Here is an 18,677-nt window from a genome sequence, read left to right as displayed (position 1 = left end):
CGTTTGGTGTTCGGCTGAGTTCTTTATCTCTTCATTTGATGGTCTAGGGTTTCAGGATTGTTGATTCTCTGTTTGGCTTAGTTTTTCGGATCTTTGCTGTGGAGGGACGGCATGGTGCTTCTGCCTAGAGCGCCATCTTGCCGGACTCTCCTCCTCAGTTTTTTATAGTATTCCAAAAAAAAAAAAAAAACCAGACTATCAGACTCCAGTAACTATACTTGTAACAGACTAGATTGGAGACAGCAAGCCTAGGCCATAAGGTCTGCTCAGAGTGTCTGCGGTAATCTAGACGGGAAGTAATGGGAACCTGAGCCGCGGAAGGGCCAGAGTTAGCAGAGAAGAGGAGACAGACTATAGAGCTTTGTCACTGGGAGGACCTCTCTGACGTGATGTTGGTGGGATGCAGTGGCTGGTAGAACAGACCAGGTATCCAGGAAGGCGCCCAGTTTTGAGATTGGGCCACTGGGTGAATGCCATGGCATTTATAAACAGAGGAAATACAGAAGGGCCCACGGCACACCTCTGAGGAAGACGAGGCGTTCATTTCCAGAAATGCTGCTTATGGTATTGTGAGGTGTTCAAGTAGAAAGATCCACCAGTCAGGAGCCAGGGACAAATGTTCCGGTTGAAGACAGAAGCCGCAAGTCATCAGCTCAGAACTGGATGCGAGAGCCCAGATAATGAGGGATAGGAATACCTTGGGAAAGCAATCAGAGCAGGAGAGTGAGGAGGAGATGCAGAGGCAGGAGGAAAGTGAGAAGAGGACATTGCCAGGGAAAGTGTGGGAGGAGAGAGCTTCACGGAGAGTGTGAGCAGTGGTGCCGAGCGTTCAGAAACATCATGGAAAAATGGGACGCTCTATCCAGCCACGTAACTCGTGACTTCTACAGGTACAACTCAGTGAAGGGATGGGTGTGGAGCTTAAACCAACTAGGCTAAAGACTGGGTCACGCAAATGGTTAGGCGCTGAACTGCTAACTGAAAGGTTGGTGGTTCGAACCAACCCAGAGATCTCTCAGAAGACAGGCCTGGTGATCTGCTTCTGGAAGGTCCCAGCCTTGAAAACCCTATGGAGCAGTTCTACTCTGCACATGTGGGGTCGCCATGAGTTGGAATCAACTCGGCAACGAAGAACAACGAAGATTCACTGGGAGGTGATAAAGTGGGCACAGCCACATCACAGCACTAGAGATTGTTCTTCCAAAATACCTGGTTACGAACGCGGGGAACTGAGCAAGGGACTGCAGAAGTGGCGGGGGTAGGAGGCGGCTTTTTTTTTTTTAAGATGGAAGAGACTTTAATATATTTATGTCCTAGGAGAATGAGATAGAAGACCTACAGAAGGAGGTCTTCAAAACATTTAGACACTGTTTTTAAAATATACTGCCACAGAGGCGAGAGAAAGGAACAGGGGAGAGTGAACACCAGCTTACGTCAGTTAGTATGAAAGGAGGCAGTGGGTACAAAGGAAAACCAAGACGACTCCAGAAGTTTGGCTCCTTCGTAACTGGCTTAGGTTTAAGAGGAGTCCTTGGGTGGCACAAACAGTTAACTGCTCGGCTGCTAACCCAAAGGTTGGTGGTTGAGTCCACCCAGAGGCACCTCAGAAGAAAGGCCTGGTGATCGACTTCTGAGAAATCAACTATTGAAAACCCTATGGAGCACAGTTTCCGTGAGTTGCAATCAACTCTACAGCAGCTGGTCTGGTGTTTAGTTCGGTTTGAAAGCTCGCGATCGTCTTCCTAACCCAATTTTACAAGTGAGACAGCGAACTGGAAAAACAAAAAAATTCACACAGTTTTTGTTAGAGATTGGAAATCTCTATTTTCTGTTTCAGTGGTCTCTAATTTTTGTTCAAAATAATTAACAAGCGTATTTGATTTTTATTTACTGTAGTTACGTTAAAAACTTTAAGGTATTAAAGGCACCCTGTGACTTAATGAAGATACTCACAATCCGCACGAGCCAGCACAAGGTAGATGCGGCTGTTGAGTAATGAGTGTTGTAGTGGGAGGGGGGGTTTTGATCATCGTCCCACGTCTCGTACCGCTCTGCGTAAAACACAGCCCTCTTGGGGTTCAAAGCACCAATCGGCTATAAAAAGACAAAAAGACACATTTTGTTTGATACGGTCATATTAGACATTCTAGATTATAAGTCTTCATCCTGGAAGTATTTTACTGTATTTCAAAGTGTTTCGCTAACCATTATGGTTAATTCTAAATTAAAAAAAAAAAAAACACATAAATTACATATTACAAAATTATAAATTACATTACATAATTTTTAATTTTATAAGTTTACTAACTGGGGTTTTGATATTAATTAACATGTCATTACACTTGCAGAAAATCACACAAGAAAATGATTCAAGTGTGCAAGTGTTCTTGATTTTACTAAAAGTTCTGGTAAACTGGGTCACCGTTAGGTAAGCCAACCAAATACATTTGTGTTATTTTCCTAGCCACGTAACCATGTACATAACGAACGTTTGCTTGGAGTGGAGGACATTCACTGAGGAGACTGGGAAGCAGTTGACTACTGAGAGCCGTGTTAGAGAAAACCCATGTGAATGGCCTGTCACCTGGAGCACAAAGGACAACCACCACCCTCATGGAAACCCTGCTGCAATGTCTGCCCCATGCTGCTGTTGTAGGGATGAAGCGTCCACCCTTTTTTCTAAGTTAAACCACAGACCTGAGGGTGAGGGAGCGACCCAGACACGTGAGGCTCCCCGGAAGGCATTCTGCGGAGGCCCCTGGGGCCCTTCCTGTCAGCACCACACAGTCCCTGAGGATGAGGCCAGCCCCCACCGTGCAGCACACAGTCCACGCTCAGGGCACACTTCTCTCGTTTTCAATAAAGCAGGCATGAACTGCATCACTGTCTGGAACTTCTTGGCAGACCGAATCATTAAGAATTCCTAGCATATGGTCCTCATAATTTCAAAGAGTAAACTACCTTAGGTTACGTTTTTTTGTCTGATTTGGGTTTAATGGCATACGGGGTCCACTCTAACGACATCTGACAGCACAGTGTTTTGTTTTAGGTCACACGCCACCCAGATAAATGTATGTCTAGAGAGAACAAAAGACGAAGACTAAATACAGTCCATAGTCCCTCTATTTCAAACTTTAATATAACTAGTTAACTCTAAAGGCCTCCCTCCCCCGAGGCTTAATCTGAACAAGGGAAGTAGTAGAAAATTACTGTCTCATTGGGACAAATAATATTATACAAGAGAGAAAGTTCCGCTTGTAAATTGCTCGTGAGATTTTTCCTTAGATCCCAGGAGACTAATCCAAACAACACAACAAAGTCAGCAGTTACAAGTCCATCAGAACTTCATACTCAGCTCTTATTTGCAAGTGTTCTTATCTTGAATATTAAAATTACTTGTAAATTTTGTTAATTTTTTCTTTAACTTTAATTATGACAACACAAACTATTTAATTTTCTAAAGCTGTATTTCTTGTGCATGAGAACATTAATATTTTAAGGATCCTAAATTCTTTTGTAATCATTTTTGTAAAACAAATTACAGAAGTATAAAACTGGTTTAAATACATGTTCTAAGTGTTCTAAGGCTTCAATTTCATTCCGTGTTATATTTCACTGGTTATTTCTCAAATCTTTTTACTTAGATTTAAAAAAGGCAATGTAATTTTATTAAACATCACATAAAATATTAATACTTTAAACAAGAGTATAGTTACTTTTTGATGAAAGGGTATTTATTATAAACTGGAGTGTGAGCTGTTGTTAAATTGAGACAGGAAGGTTTCCACTGAAAATGTTCATGTATTGTATACTTTTCTAGATATGTAGCTATCTGTCTTTCTAAATAATACTATAGGTGTATTTTTTTCAAAACACTTAAAATGCTTCCTACTTTGCTCTGTGTTGAATATGTTAACAGATCTTCCACATGCATAAAATGTCGGCATAATCCCCGAGGATCAACCTTATCTGATACTGTTTGTTCTGCAAGACCTCACAAAACATTCTTGAAAAGGCAACATGACCCCAACTCTAATCTTTTCCAGCCTTCCCCTCAACTACTGGAAAAGGGATAAAATAAATATTTACATTTTTTATTTTACTCAAGTTTCATCAAAGTCATTTTATTTGAATGTTTTACAGAATAATTCTTTGTAGGAAGCAGCTGCACACTATTAAAGTCTGTGCACGCCTCCATTAGTAACTTTAAAGTGCGTTTCTAATTTTGGAATTTTACCCAATGCGTTTAGAAATGAGTTTTATAAAACATAAGGTAGATGATTTGGTTTGTATTTACTATCTTCCATTATTTTGCATCTGATATTGAAGAAGCAATATATCATTCAACAGAAAAAAACCTTCAAAATGTTTGTCTAAGAAATGAGAATTTCATCATGGACGATGTATTTTTTATGGGATCCACATGAGATATAATATCCATCTATCAGTCATCTGCCTACCTGCCTTCCTGCCTACCTACCTACCTATGTATAAATTGATACAGTTGCAATTTGTTATTCTTTTAAATTTGAACAGGTAATTCAAGGTCAATCATTTGGACTTAGCAAACGAATAAGGTAATAATTATGTAAAAAAAAGTAAACTAAACTTAATGAAGTTTATAAATTTGGTTTTAATTGTTTTCATAGTTATTATAGCAAGAACCAGTTTCCCTTTCTTCCAAACAGTGGGTATTTAGATACAGTCACCTCTGTGCATTTTAGGTGTTTCTAAAAGAAAAGGTTTAGGTGAAAGTTTAAAACTTGCTATTTGATTTATTGCTATTATGCCTTTGTGAATTTATATGTTACAAGCTGACACTCTAATAGACAACAGAAAAGGATGCAAACAGGAAACAATGCAAAAACTAAAAATAACTTCTACCCTTACAACACCTCATTATTATAATTCAGTTTCTAAAATTGCTACAAAGCATACATAACTTGTAAAAAGCATTGTTTTCAATATGAAAGAACCGAAAGAGTGATTAATACTGTACAAAAATCCACACCCCTTGCAAAATGGATGGAGACCTATGTGTAACATTACCAAGTCTACATGAACCACTACTGCGTTTACTGCAGACATGATGTGAAGATTTCTCTGCCCCATCACTCAGCGTCCCCTTTTTAAAGACAAAAGAGAATTCTGTCTTAGACAAGTGCCACAAAGAGCTTTGTCTTCCTGATAAAAACTTCGTGATTTTATTATATGGAACAAAAATCCTGAAGGATGTTTCCAATGAGGAGTACTATTGTCAATCGATTTAATTTTGTTTAATCTGGTGTTTATTTGCTTCTATCTACCTCTGCATCTGTCTGTCTGTCTGACTGTCTGTCTGTCTGAATCTCACCCTCCTTTTTGTTTTCATAACAACTGTTGACATGCGATAGCATCAGTGTTCCTTGGAACACACTTTGAAAAATTCTGGTTAGAATCCTTACAGCATATTTTTCTGATAAATTAATATTTTTTTGTTTTATAAAACCTTGAGAGTTATATCGAGCCTCTTATTTGGGAACAGGTACATATAAATGAAAATCAGCAAAAATAACCAACAGAAATAATATAAATGAAAAAGTACTACTTACTGGGTGAATGGTGCAAAAAACTGAGTGGACTTTAGAGAAGAGAAATGTCTAAGCACAGAACTGGAGTGCTTGAATAAATACATAGAAAATTAACATGGACTGATCTAAAGCACGGTCAACGCCATCAAAATGGATTATAATCTTTAAGAATAAAATGAGTTTTCAGGAGAAATCAGAGGTACAATTAAAGTAATATTAATGAAACTGAGCCCTGCTATATACAGATATATGTGTGTATATATACATATATACAGGAAAACTGACAACTCTTGTGATGTTCATGAGGACAGGGTTCCACTTACGTGTCCATAAAATGGTCAAGAGTCCACTACTGCTGTTGCAACTGTTAATTATCTTGTATATTTGTATGAGACATTGTCTTCACATCCATTTTCTACACTGATATTCACAAGTCCATGAGCTTGGTAAGGCATTCATGATGAACTTAATTTCATGACAAGGAAACGGATACCTGGGTCTCTAGGAGCTCCACAACATGGCACTGCCTTTTCATTGATAAATATAAAACTCTCCTCTGCATGTCACTATTTTCCCCTATAACTGTCTACTTACTTCCTCACGGATCATAAAAACCTGTAAACCATTGCCGTCGAGTCGATTCAGATTCATAGCAACCCTACAGGACAGAGCAGAACTGCCCCATAGGGTTTCCAAGGAGCGGCTGGTTAGCCGCTAACCTTTTGGTTAGCAGCCATAGCTCTTAACTACTGCGCCACCAGGGCTCCTCATGGATCATAAATCCTTAGAAACGGAAGAACCTTCGGGCCTACTAGTCCAACTCTCTTACACTATAGATGAGGACACTGAAGAAAAGAAAAGTCAAAGCAAGACGATATTGCTAGTCGCTAGTTATACGTTTTACAGAGCCAGTTGAAGCTTTGTGCTAGTTAGTTAGATATAGCTCGAAACGGGGTACCCCTGATTATTTGTTTGGCTTCTAAAGATAGATTTTGGCTATCTGAACACTCTTAACACATCTGAGCTTCTAACATACCTAAATCACCTTATAAACGTGTCTTACAAAGATCATATAAAGAATCAAAACAGAGATTAATATTGTCCAAAAATCCACATCCCTTGTAAAACTGATGGAAAGCTCCATGTACCATTCCCGTGTCTGCATGAACCAGCAGTGTTACAGCTGGTTGCAGAAACAGCATGTACAGCCCAGTTCTGAAATACCATGACAATCAACAAGGGCTTGAGAATCCTCACAAAGGGCTTCAAGAATTCGCGCCTTCTTTTTTGGTCATGAACCACGTATCATATAAAATTCTCAGTTATGACAATGTAGAAATCATACCAAGAGTAAAGAAGCTTCTGTGTTCAAGAAAATGCCCCTTCGTCCCTCCACATCAGACTCATTCTTTTGGAAGTGGTTCAGATTTCAACTCTGAAGCCTCTCGTGACATCATCTGGTCACAATCAGGCAAGCTTACAGTCTCTTACCCAGCTGACCCCTCCTTGGAGGGACAGCTCCCTGCTTTATCACCTCTGTGTTCTCAGTACCTAAGAGTACTTGGCTCTTTCCAGGGGCTCAATAAATGCTGAACTGAGGAAGACTGATCAATCCAATTACGTCAGACTTTAAAATTTCATACGGAAAGCTTCAACTACATTTTTAGGCAAAAAAACAGTGAAAAAGTATTTATAGTATATGTGATCAGAAGCTAGGTTCCTAACAAAAAAAAAAAAACTCTTAGAAGTCAACGAGAAACTAATGAATAAGCTCACTAAATAAATGAGCAAATGCTATAAATAGGCAATTCACAGAAAAGTAAATACGCATTTCCAATACATACGGGAAAAAGCCATAGCAGCTGAGACAATGTAATGATTGTCTCCTTTTTCTCTTCCAGGACCCCTTCTTCTTGTGAGCCACTCCTTTTCCACTCTCTGTCTACCTGGCTCAGGTGGGGTGACCTGTTACCTCACTCCCTGCTGTGAACGTGGTCCAGACCTGTCAGCTGCACCTTCTAGCCACATGGCCACAGTGATTGGTTCTGGGGTGGGCACGTGACTCAGGCTGAGCCAGAAGAACTTTGCTGAAACTATCCAGGAAAAAAGCAGCCTCTCCTTCCAGTGGCCTCTCTGCTCTGACACGGAAGCCGGTGTGATACGAGCCTGTGCAGGCGAGTCACAGGGCTGAGGTGTCCCAGGACACAGCTGAGCCCTTAGTGAGGCTGTCCTGAAAGGACAAACCCAGCTCTGGGTTTCTCAGTCATGTGAGCCTATACACTCTCACTCTATTTTAAATGAAAGCCACTTTAGTTTGATTTTCTGTTACTGGTAATCAAAAGTCCAAAGTACACTGATAATTCTTAAAAATGTCAAACTAAAACAATATTTATTTATTAGATTGTCAAAAATTATTTAGCTTCACAATACTCAGTGTTGGCCGGGGTATAGGAAAACGTGTGTGTGTGTGTGTGCGCACGCGTGTGCGCGCGCCTGTGGAGGCAGAGGCAGACAAGACCCAAATAAACAAGGAGATAAACATGAAAGTTTCAGATATGAGAGCTCTACTGACAATAAAACAGAATAACGAGAGAGTAGCGATTGAGTTAAGGCGCCCTGGTAGAGCGATGGTTAAGCGCTCAGCTGCCAGCTGAAAGATCGCTGTTGGATCCCACCAGGAGCTCAGGGGAAGAAAGATGTGGCCGTCTGCTTCCGTAAAGACGACAGCCTTGGAAACCCTACGCGGCAGTTCTACTCTGTCCTCTAGGGTGTCTACGAGTTGGAATCGACTCAGTGGCAACGGGTAGGCAGTAAGTAGTGACCGAGTGGTAGGGAAGGCATCTCTGGAAAAGGCCCTTTGAGCCGAGGTGTGAACGACAAGGAGAGACGCCAAGGCAGAGGGTGAGCCAGAGCAGCGGCTGACTGCCATGTTCATGAATAAGGAAGGCCAGAGCACAGTGGACAAGAGGGAGTGTTTATAGGATGGGCTGAGAAAGTAGGTAGGGACCACATCACAGAAGGCTTTGTAGACCAGGAGGATGAAACAGAATTTATGGTACGTGCAGTGGGAAGCCCTGAGTGGTTTTACGCAGGAGAGAAACAAGATCTGAGTTACAGTTTAGAAACGTAACTCCAGTGGTTTTGTGGAGAATGGGCTATAGGTAATACTAAGTTACATTGCTGCTGTTGTTGTCCAGTTGATTCCGACTCAGAGCGCCCCCATGTGACAGAGTAGAACTGCCCATCGGGTTTCCTATGCTGTCATCTGCACGGGAGCAGATCGCCAGGTCTTTCTCCCGTGGAGCTGCTATGTGGGTTCAAACCACCAACCTTTCGGTTAGCAGCCAAGCACTTAACTGCTGTGCCACCAGGGCTCCTTAAGTTATAATTAGTGGTAGTATAATGGAAAAAAGCTAGTTTAGAAAGGGCTTGTAAAGTTTCTCTAAAAATCTAATAATATGTATGTATTCTATTTTTGCTTAAATGTTCAGAGGAAACGTTTTGAAGAATATACAAAAGAAACTACAACAAGAATTTCCCCTGGGCCCTGAGAACGAGAGAGATGTCCACTCTTCCTTGTACACCCATTTCTACCCTGTGGACGAGAATTTGGCTTATCCCATGAGCAGAAATTTAGATGGCTTTTTCAATTGTATGATTCAAAAATACCTTTCAAATGTGAACATATTAACTTTAAAAGATTTTAATCATTTATAGCAACTTTTTATTTTATCTATTAAACAGTAAAGACCATCTATTTCCAAACATTCACCTTCGCTGACATTAGAATCACCAGATACCAGAACCTCACTCGTCCAAACAAGTTAAGCGACAATGCTGCGGGGAGGCAAACGCAGACGGCGGGGTGTTCTACAGGCACAGTCTCCGCACATCACTACAGGCAACGGACGGGACACCAGGCCGCTCTCTGGACTAAACGACGCTGCAGAGACATGGAAATCAAGTGTGCTGTGTGGGCCTGACTGGACCCTGGTTTGAGCAAACCAATTTCTGAAGCCATGTGGGAGAGAAGTGGAAAAACTTGATGTCGGGCGCTGTGTTGGGTGACATCAGGGAGCTACTGTGAGTTTTGTTAGGTGAGACTGTGGTATTCTGCTTATGCAGGGAAAGGTTACTATGCTGCATACTGGAGTATTTAGGGGTGAAGTATGATATCATTAATCTAAAATACTTAAGCAAAACAAAAAATGCTAAAGTGTCCAATAATTACACCATCCGGCTATCAGGCAGGTGGGTATTAACTATCGTTGGCACTTTTCTTTATGCTTGAAAATCTTTATAATAAAAAGTCAAATAAAAATAAAATGGAGTACAATAACATAAACAAATCTTACAAATCCAAACGTAGTGCTTTCTATGGTGCTTATATTTTTGATTATTCTTTTAGATAAGAATACTTTTAAATGATTAGTTTGAAAATACGTGTTTCTAAAATGTGTGAAAATTTTCAACCTCTGCCAGACTGACCCCAGAATAACTAGATGGTGCCTGGCTGCCACCACCGACCGCTCTGACGGGGATCCAAACAGAGGGTCCCAGACAAAGCTGGACAAAAATGTAGAACAAAATTCAAACTCACACACAAAAAGACCAGACTTCCTGGTCTGATAGAGACTGGAGAAACCCCAAGAGTATGGCCCTCAGACACCCTTTTAACTCAGTACTGAAATCACTGCCAAGGTTCACCCTTCAGCCCAAAGTTAGACAGGTCTATAGGGCACAATAACACACAGGAGGAACGTGCTTGGTAGTTCGGTCCTGTACAGGAGACTAAAGGGGCACCCCAGCCCAGAAGCAAAGAGGAGAAGGCAGGAAGGGGCAGGAAAACTGCACGAATGAAAACAGGGAACCTGGGTTGGAGAAGGGGAGAGTGTTGACACATTGCAGGGCTGGCAACCAATGTCACAAAAGAATTTGTGTATTAACTGTTTAATGAGAAACTAATTTGCTCTGTAAACTTTCACCTAAAGCACAAAAAAAAAAAAACTATAAAAAAAATTAAATGTGTGAAAATTTTGTTCTCTTAAACAGTTTAAGTCTCACTTTTGCAATTTTATGAACACTACTAATTTGCTTGAGAAGCCATGGTGGCGCAGTGGTTAAGTGCTCAGCTGCTAATTGAAAGGTCACTGGTTCAAACTCACTAGCTGCTCCACGGGAGAAAGATATGGCAGCCTGTTTCCATAAAGATTACAGCCTTGGAAAGAAACCCTGTGGGGCAGTTCCACCCTGTCCTCTAGGGTCGCTGTGAGTTGCAACAGATTCTCCCAAAACAGGTTTTTTTGCTTTGCTTGTTGATTAATTTCCTTAACACAACCCTTCACCATCAGGTGAATTTCAGCTAATCACTACACAATTTACAAACATCTTCTTAAAAAATGGAACATAAAATAATGAAGTATTAATAAAAGGAAGTACTAAGATCTATCTATCTATCTATCTATCTACATATATATATATTCTTTTTTTCCCCCAGAAACAGACATTTACTGTAAAATCCACAGGGCATTTGCCCAGAGTCAGGGAACAGGATGCCTGGGGTCTGGTGTTTGTAACTGAAGCTGCCTCACTTGTGGGGTAAGAGAGGAGGGGCAGGTCAAATATAAGATTAATATTTTGCTGACTGTTGTTGCTGCTGAGTGCCATGCAGTCGATTCTGACTCGTAACGACCCCATGTGACAGAGGAGAACTGCCCCATAGGCTGGGCTAGGATGGAATCATTACAGGAGCAGATTGCCAGGTCTTTCTTCCTTGAAGCTGCTGGGTGGGTCTGAACTGCTGATGTTCTGGTTAGCAGTCAAGTGTGTAACTGCTACACCGAGTATAGTTGAGTGTATTTCTTTTTATTTCTCTTCATAGGGTGGAATGAACACATTTCTTTATATTATGAAGAAATCCTCTTTGATCCAAAGTTGCTTTTTGATTAGCCAAATTCATTAGGACATTTATTAGGGCAGGACTGAGGTCTCTGGAGGTGACAAACAGCCCACCTGCTGCATTTTTCTTGCCCCCTCAGCTCACGTCTGACCTTACTGTCCACTGTGAAGGACATTTTTACAAGATTTCCCTCCTGTTGGGTAGGAGGGATGGCTGTTATTCTTTTTCTGTAACATACAAGAACTGCCAGAAGATTTAAGAAAGGTGGAGGTCACCTAGAAGATAAATTAAGCACTAGTCTTTTTTAAAAAAATATACCCTTCCTACCTCTTGTAGAGAAATAATAGGTAACAAGTAAAAGGAAATAAAACCTATATAACCAGAGCAAACAGTTAACTCATTCAGTTGCTAACTGAAAGGTTAGAGGTTTGAGTCTACCCACAGGCACCTAGGAAGAAAGGCCTGGCCTTCTACTTCTGAAGAACCAGCCATTGAAAACCCTATGGAGCCTCACGGAATCCAGACTTTCTGGAGCCACTGAGGCTGGATGAACCCCTGAAACTGTTGCCCCAAGATAATCTTTAAACCTTAAAACAAAAATATTCCCTAAAGTCTTCCTTAAACCAAACAAAATTTTGGCTTAATTAGTAAAGAATGTCTGCCTTGAGTATTGTGCTCTTTTAAATAACTATCTATACAGGATCAAATGGACAATGGCAATTCGAAAGGTTAGATAGGAAGCTTGAGGGGGTGGGCAGAGAGTTTATGTTAATGGAGGAGGAACAATTTGGAAAAGGAGGGTGAGAATGGTTGCACAACTTGCAGAATGTCATCAATGTCACCGAATTGTACATGCGGTTTGTATATGTACGTGTAGTTGGTGACTTGGTGTGTGTTCTGCTTTGTATATTCTGAACAACAACAATAAAATATAAATTATTAAAAAAAACAACAAAAGAAAACCCTACGGAGTACAGCTCTACTCTGACACACACGGGTCCCCATGAGTCAGAATCAACTCGACAGCAACTGTTTTTTAACCAGAGCAATTCATCACAGAATTGAGGACAAAATGAGAAAATCCATATGAGGTGCTTAGCACAATGCCGGGCACAAAATACGAGCATGAAAAGTGTTGGCTGTTATTGTTATTAGTAGCCCAGAACAATTCTTAGGAAAATTAGTTTTAAACATCTTAATGAAAAGTAACTGCTTTCACATAAAAACAATGGGGGTATAAATAAAGTATCTTAAATCTTCACACGATGGTTCCACAAGCTCTCTAAGTATGACGCAGTAGGACAACGATGGGCTAGCCGTTAGTTTCGAGATCACCTCTAACTACTCAGCGTTCTGTTTCTGCAGGAAGGAAAGGTTAAAGGAGACTGAGTTTGGTCCAGTTTTGCCGAGGTATTGCTATCTGTGTAGACGTGGCATGTGGCAGGGAAATGAGACGTGGTGAAGCAGGCTCTCTCCTCCTCTCCATGGGCGCTATCCTTCTGCCTGCCCCTGCTCCTTCTTCTTCTTCTTTTAATTATTTTCTGTCTTCCTTCTTCTCTTCCTCCTTCCTCTTTTCCTTTCTTCCTCCCTCCCTCTCTCCTCCATTTCTTTCTTTTTTATTGTGCTTTAGATGAAGGTTTACAGAGCAAACTAGTTTCTCATTAAACACTTAATACACATATTGTTTTGTGACATTGGTTGCCAACCCCACAACACGTCAACACTCTCCCCTTCTCGATTGTGGGTTCCCCATTACCAGCTTTCCTGTCGCCTACTACCTTCTTGTCCTTGCCCCTGGGCTGGTGTGCTCATTTAGTCTTGTTTTGTTTTATGGGCCTGTCTGATCTTTGGTGAAGGGTGAACCTCAGGAGTGACTTTAGTACTGAGGTGTGTGGGTGTCCAGGGGCCATACTCTCCGGGTTTCTCCAATCTCTGTCAGATCAGTAAGTCTGGTCTTTTTTTTTTATGAGTTAGAATTTTGTTCTACATTTTTCTCCAGCTCTGTCCAGGACCCTCTATTGTGATCTTTGTCAAAGCAGTCAGTAGTGGTAACCGGGCACCATCTAGTTGTGCTGGACTCAATCTGGTGGAGGCTGTGGTAGTTACGGTCCATTAGTCCTTTGGCCTAATCTTTCCCTTGTGTCTTTGGTTTTCTTCATTTTCCTATGCTCCAGACGAGGTGGGACCAGTGTTGAGTATCTTAGATGGCTACCTACAAGCTTTTAAGACCCCAGACGCTACTCACCAAAGTAGGATGTAGAACATTTTCTTGATAAACTATGTTACGTCAATTGAGCTCGATGTCCCCCGAGACCATGGTCCTGCTCCTCTTTAACAGTTTACATTTTTACAAGCAGGCTAGGCTCCAGGGTTCCCACCACCACCCCCGCCCACCTCTCTCTCTCTGAAAACGAAGACAATTCGCTAAAAGAGAAAGAACAAAAAATCAAGCAGAGCCCAGGGACTGGCTTGGGGTTCTGTGTAAATCGCTGAAGCTTCCTGTCACACTGTTAGACGTTTCCAACAGGCAACGGTGGAGATAAAGATAAACAAGAAAACACCTCACTATTCTGGTTATCACAGTATCTGTGAATAAATTTTTTTCCTCGTCTGCACTTTTCTGGACTCTTCCTTCCTTTCAATCAGAAGAAAGAGAGCAAACCGCACACCACTGAGTAGACTAGAAGTGACAGCGAACTCTCAAGGGTGTGGAGCATTCTTAACGCCTTCGTATCTCCAGCGCCTGGTGCGCAGTAGGTGGACGATAAATCCTTCTGTAACGAAGGAATGAGTGCATTAATAAAATGACTGATTCATATAAATCCAACTTCGCAACTGGTGCCTTTTTGCGTGTTTTCCCTTATCACTCCAGGAGTTTAGCAGCAGGATCCAAATCCTGCCTTAAAATAGCACTTGTCCTTCCTCAGGGCCATGTAAGCCACCCCAACGAAGTGGTCTTCAACATACGGCGATGACATGTTAAGGCAACACACAACATGTATTTAGACACACGTGTCAAATTTGGCAGTAGGTTGTTTTCAGACGGCACACCACCAGAATTACACGCTCACGCTTCTATCTTTTAGTAAGTTTTATATCGTCAGAGTCAGTTACTGATACACTTGGTAGTTTTGCCCATACTTCATGTTTCGTTCTTAAAAATTAAGCATTTGGCAGATTACATTAAAGCAGATAAAGCTAATTTCATTTCAGGTATCACTGATTTAAGGTGAAAAGGCAGGTAAAGTAACTGCAGGGCCTTGCACAGCATGACTGAGTTGAGTGCTCCCCGCCTTCGCAACGTAAGGAAGCTCTTCTGCGTGGTTTGCAGCCGGCACTGAGGGCGGACAGTCGACGGTATTCATACTTCAGCGCCTCCATTTGCATGATCACGTCGCAAAGCCTCCAGGCATCATCACTTCCTTTTTATAAGTGGCATAATAATTTAGGAAAATGGTTATGCTTATCATCATCTGTCAGTCAAACAACTCTTGTGTTAACAAAACACATTTTTTCCACTCAGTGAATGGGTGTGCGTGATGTCTTGAGCTCATGTCAATATTAGTAGGGCTTGGCTCTGTGATAAACTATTGCATTTATCAGAGGGAGGGCATGGCTGGGAAGTAGGAAAATTCCATTTACACTTTAATGAGCAGAGCTTGGGCTTCACCTCACAGTCACGGAACCGCTGTGATTCAAGAACAAAGTTCACAGGAGTATACATTATCTTCATGGAAGCGCTATCATACCATGGTTTCAGACACATCTCCCTGCAAGGTCGCATCTCTGCAAGGAAAATCTAGATCAACTGGGAAAAAAAGAAATCTCTACACCCACTGTTAGCTGAACATTGAAAAGGTATGCCAATGATGGGTTGTTCCTGCTGTCATCATGTCAAACAGTAAATACAGCTCCAACCTCAGCATGGTACTCAGCAAAGCTTGAACCTGGGGCGTCGACTCAAATGAGAGGCCTAGCACTTCTCACTGACGGGGTGTCCTCCCTCCTGTGCTCTTCAAATTTTCAACTAAGTGGGCTAATGGGAAGAGTAAGAGTATTATAGACATAATACAACATTTCATTCTAAATAAACACACACTTCAAATTTCAATAAACATTCAACTTCAGTATCTGATGTTAAAGGTTTTGACAGTTTGGTAACTTAAAGAGAGGATAAACAGAATTTATTGCACGAAAATACAATTTTACATTTTATCAAAAGGTATCACTTCTAATTTTATTAGAGTAAAAAATAAATTACATCAATTAATCTTTCAATAGATATTCTTCAATCATACCAAAGATAGTGAATCCTCAATTTTCCATCACAGACATTTGCTTTGTAGCTACCAGTCATTGAGTGTGAACTGTGGAGCTCTGGTGGCCCAGTGGTTAAGAGCTACATCTGCTAACCAAAAGGTCAGCCATTCAAATACACCAGGCGCTCCTTGGAAACCCTATGGAGCACTTCTGCTCTGTCCTATAGACTCGCTATGAGTCCAAATGGACTCCACGGCAAAGGATTTTTTGTGTGTCAGGCATTATATTAGTGCTTTACCTACATTAGTGCACTTAATTCTCTCAACAACCTTATCATGTAAGTATTGTGTTCGTGTTAAAGAAGAGGAAATCTGCTTCTGGTTGTACAGTATATGGCTATGTTTGAGCAAAGTCTATGTTCTTTCTATGTTCTGTTTATTACTCTCAGTTTTAATACTGATCCAAAGAAAGAAAACCAGAATAGGTTTGATAATGCCAGGATTAGCCTTTCCCAGGATCCAGGAAATGAATTCTATGTAAATGATGACTGCTGGCGAGGTGACTGCAGGTGGACTCTGCCACAGGCAGGAAGGCCCCCCCGCCCCATCAGAGCCATCCCCAGTTTACGTCGCCACTCCCCCCCCACGCTATCAGAGCCCCATCAGGGAGAGTAGGTCTGGCACAGAGACATATATCACTTTCATTTACTTTGTTTCTCATTTTTCATTCTTGTGTATACAATTCCACAAATATAGCAAGTTAACAATTTTTTTCACCATGCCTTTGTTACATACTATATATTATTAGCTACCATAGAGTTGGCCATGACTCATGGCAACCCCATGCACAATGGAAGGAAACACTGCCTGGTCCTGTGCTATCCTCATAATCATTGTTACATTTGAGCCCATTGTTGCAGCCATGGTGTCAATCCATCTCGTTGAGAGTCTTCCTCTTTTTCACTGACCCTCTACTTTACCAAGCACGATGTCCTTCTCCAGGGATTGGTCCCTCCTGATAACATGTCCAAAGTACGTGAGACGAAGTCTTGCCATCTTGCTTCCAAGGAGCATTCTGGCTGTACTTCTAAGACAGATTTGTTTGTTCTTTTGGCAGTCCATGCATGTCCAATATTCTTTGCCAACACCATAATTCAAAGGCGTCAATTCTTCTTTGGTCTTCCTTATTCATTGTCCAGTGTTCGCATGCATATGAGGCGATTGAAAATAGCATGCCTTGGGTCAGGTGCACGTTAGCCCTTAAAGTGACATCTTTGCTTTTTAACACTTTAAAGAGGTCCTTTGCAGCAGATTTTCCCAATGCAATGTGTCTTTTGATTTCTTGACTGCTGCTTCCATGGGCATTGGTTATGGACCAAGGCAAAATGAAATCCTTGACAACTTTAATATTTTCCCCTTTTATTATGCCTATTGGTCCAGTTGTGAGAATTTTTGTTTTCTGTACGTTGAGGTGTAATCCATACTGAAGGCTGTGGTCTTTGATCTTCAGCAGTAAGTGCTTCAAATCCTCTTCACTTTCAGCAAGCAAGGTTGTGTCATCTGCATAATGCAGGCTGTTAATGAGTCTTCGTCCAATCCTGATGCCGCATTCTTCTTCATGTAGTCCAGCTTCTCGGATTATTTGCTCAGCGTACAGATTGAATAGGTATGGTGAAAGGACATAACCCTGATGCACACCCTTCCTGATTTTAAACCAGGCAGTATCCCCTTGTTCCATTTGAATGACTGCCTCTTGGTCTATGTACGGGATCTTCATGAGCACAATTAAGGTTCTGGAATTCCCATTGTTCACAATGTTATCCATAATTTGTTATATCCACACAGTCGAACACCTTTGCACAATAAAATAACAAAACACAGGTAAACATCTTTCCAGTATTCTCTGCTTTCAGCCAAGATCCATCTGACATCAGTAATGATATCCCTCGTTCCACGTCCTCTTCTGAATCCAGCCTGATTTTCTGGCAGTTCCCTGTAGATGTACTGCTACAATTGTTTTTGAATTACTTTCAGCAAATTTTTACTTGTATGTGATATTAATGATATTGTTTGATAATTTCCACATTCTTTTAGATCACCTCTCTTTTGAATGGGTACAAATATTGATCTCTTCCAGTCAGTTGGCCAGGTAGCTGTCTTCCAAACTTCTGGGCATAGACGAGTGAGCGCTTCCAATGTTGCATCCATTTGCTGAAACATCTGAATTGATATTCTGTCAATACCACGAGAGCCAAAGTAGAACCGAACATTGAGTACATCCCAGCTGAATTTAGAGACCTTCTCAAGAACAGATTTGACGCACTGAACACTAATGATCAAAGCCAGACGAGCTGTGGGAAGACACCAAGGACCTTCTACATTCAGGTGCGGATCCGTGTTACGCGAGGCTTGAAGCTTATACAGTGTGGAGGAGAGGGGCTCTAGGAAAACGAACATAAAACTATGAAAATACAGTAAAACCTACGAAAGCTGGAAACTGTGTAAGGCAGAAACCTGTCAGAGAAGGAAAACGCAAATATTCTCCACTAATAGACAGCGACAAAAAGGTGCTGAGAGTCCACCCTGTCAAAGGGGAACACTTGCGAGAGCCGGAAATCAAGGCAGCTCCTCGAGTTCCGGCTCTCACAGGTTTCACTGTCAAATTACAGGCAGGGAATAGCAGGAAACCTCTGAAAGGTGAGGGATCTTCAAGCTTAAGCTTCATCAGCTTTTTAGTAAATTTATCTCACTCCACTTAATGTACACACACACACACACACACATAAAATAATCACTTCACTGCCTGCTGTTTCTCCCTCCTAAACAATGAGCATGCTCTAAGGGTCCGCATACCCCTCTGAGTCCTCTCAGCACCTTGCAAAGCTCCTGTTATGTAGCAGCTACGTGTGTTGTTACCGTCGCTGCTGAGTTGATTCTGACTCATAGTGA

At 41.4% G+C, this 18,677-nt stretch overlaps 1 protein-coding gene across 1 annotated transcript in view; it reads right to left on the bottom strand.

The window, feature by feature from the left end:
• The window catches only part of NBEA (neurobeachin), a 685,423-nt gene that overhangs the window by 96,862 nt on the left and 569,884 nt on the right, over positions 1–18,677 (bottom strand). The window contains exon 44 of the mRNA XM_023740363.1: positions 1,954–2,094. Within this exon, the coding sequence (XP_023596131.1) occupies positions 1,954–2,094 (141 nt within the window). The remainder of the gene's footprint in view (positions 1–1,953; positions 2,095–18,677) is intronic.

The sequence above is a fragment of the Trichechus manatus genome, unplaced genomic scaffold (assembly GCF_000243295.1).
Source record: "Trichechus manatus latirostris isolate Lorelei unplaced genomic scaffold, TriManLat1.0 scaffold00153, whole genome shotgun sequence".
NCBI lineage: Eukaryota > Metazoa > Chordata > Mammalia > Sirenia > Trichechidae > Trichechus > Trichechus manatus.
The sequence above is the reverse complement of the archived record's forward strand: the minus strand, read 5'-3'. Positions and strand labels throughout refer to the sequence as shown.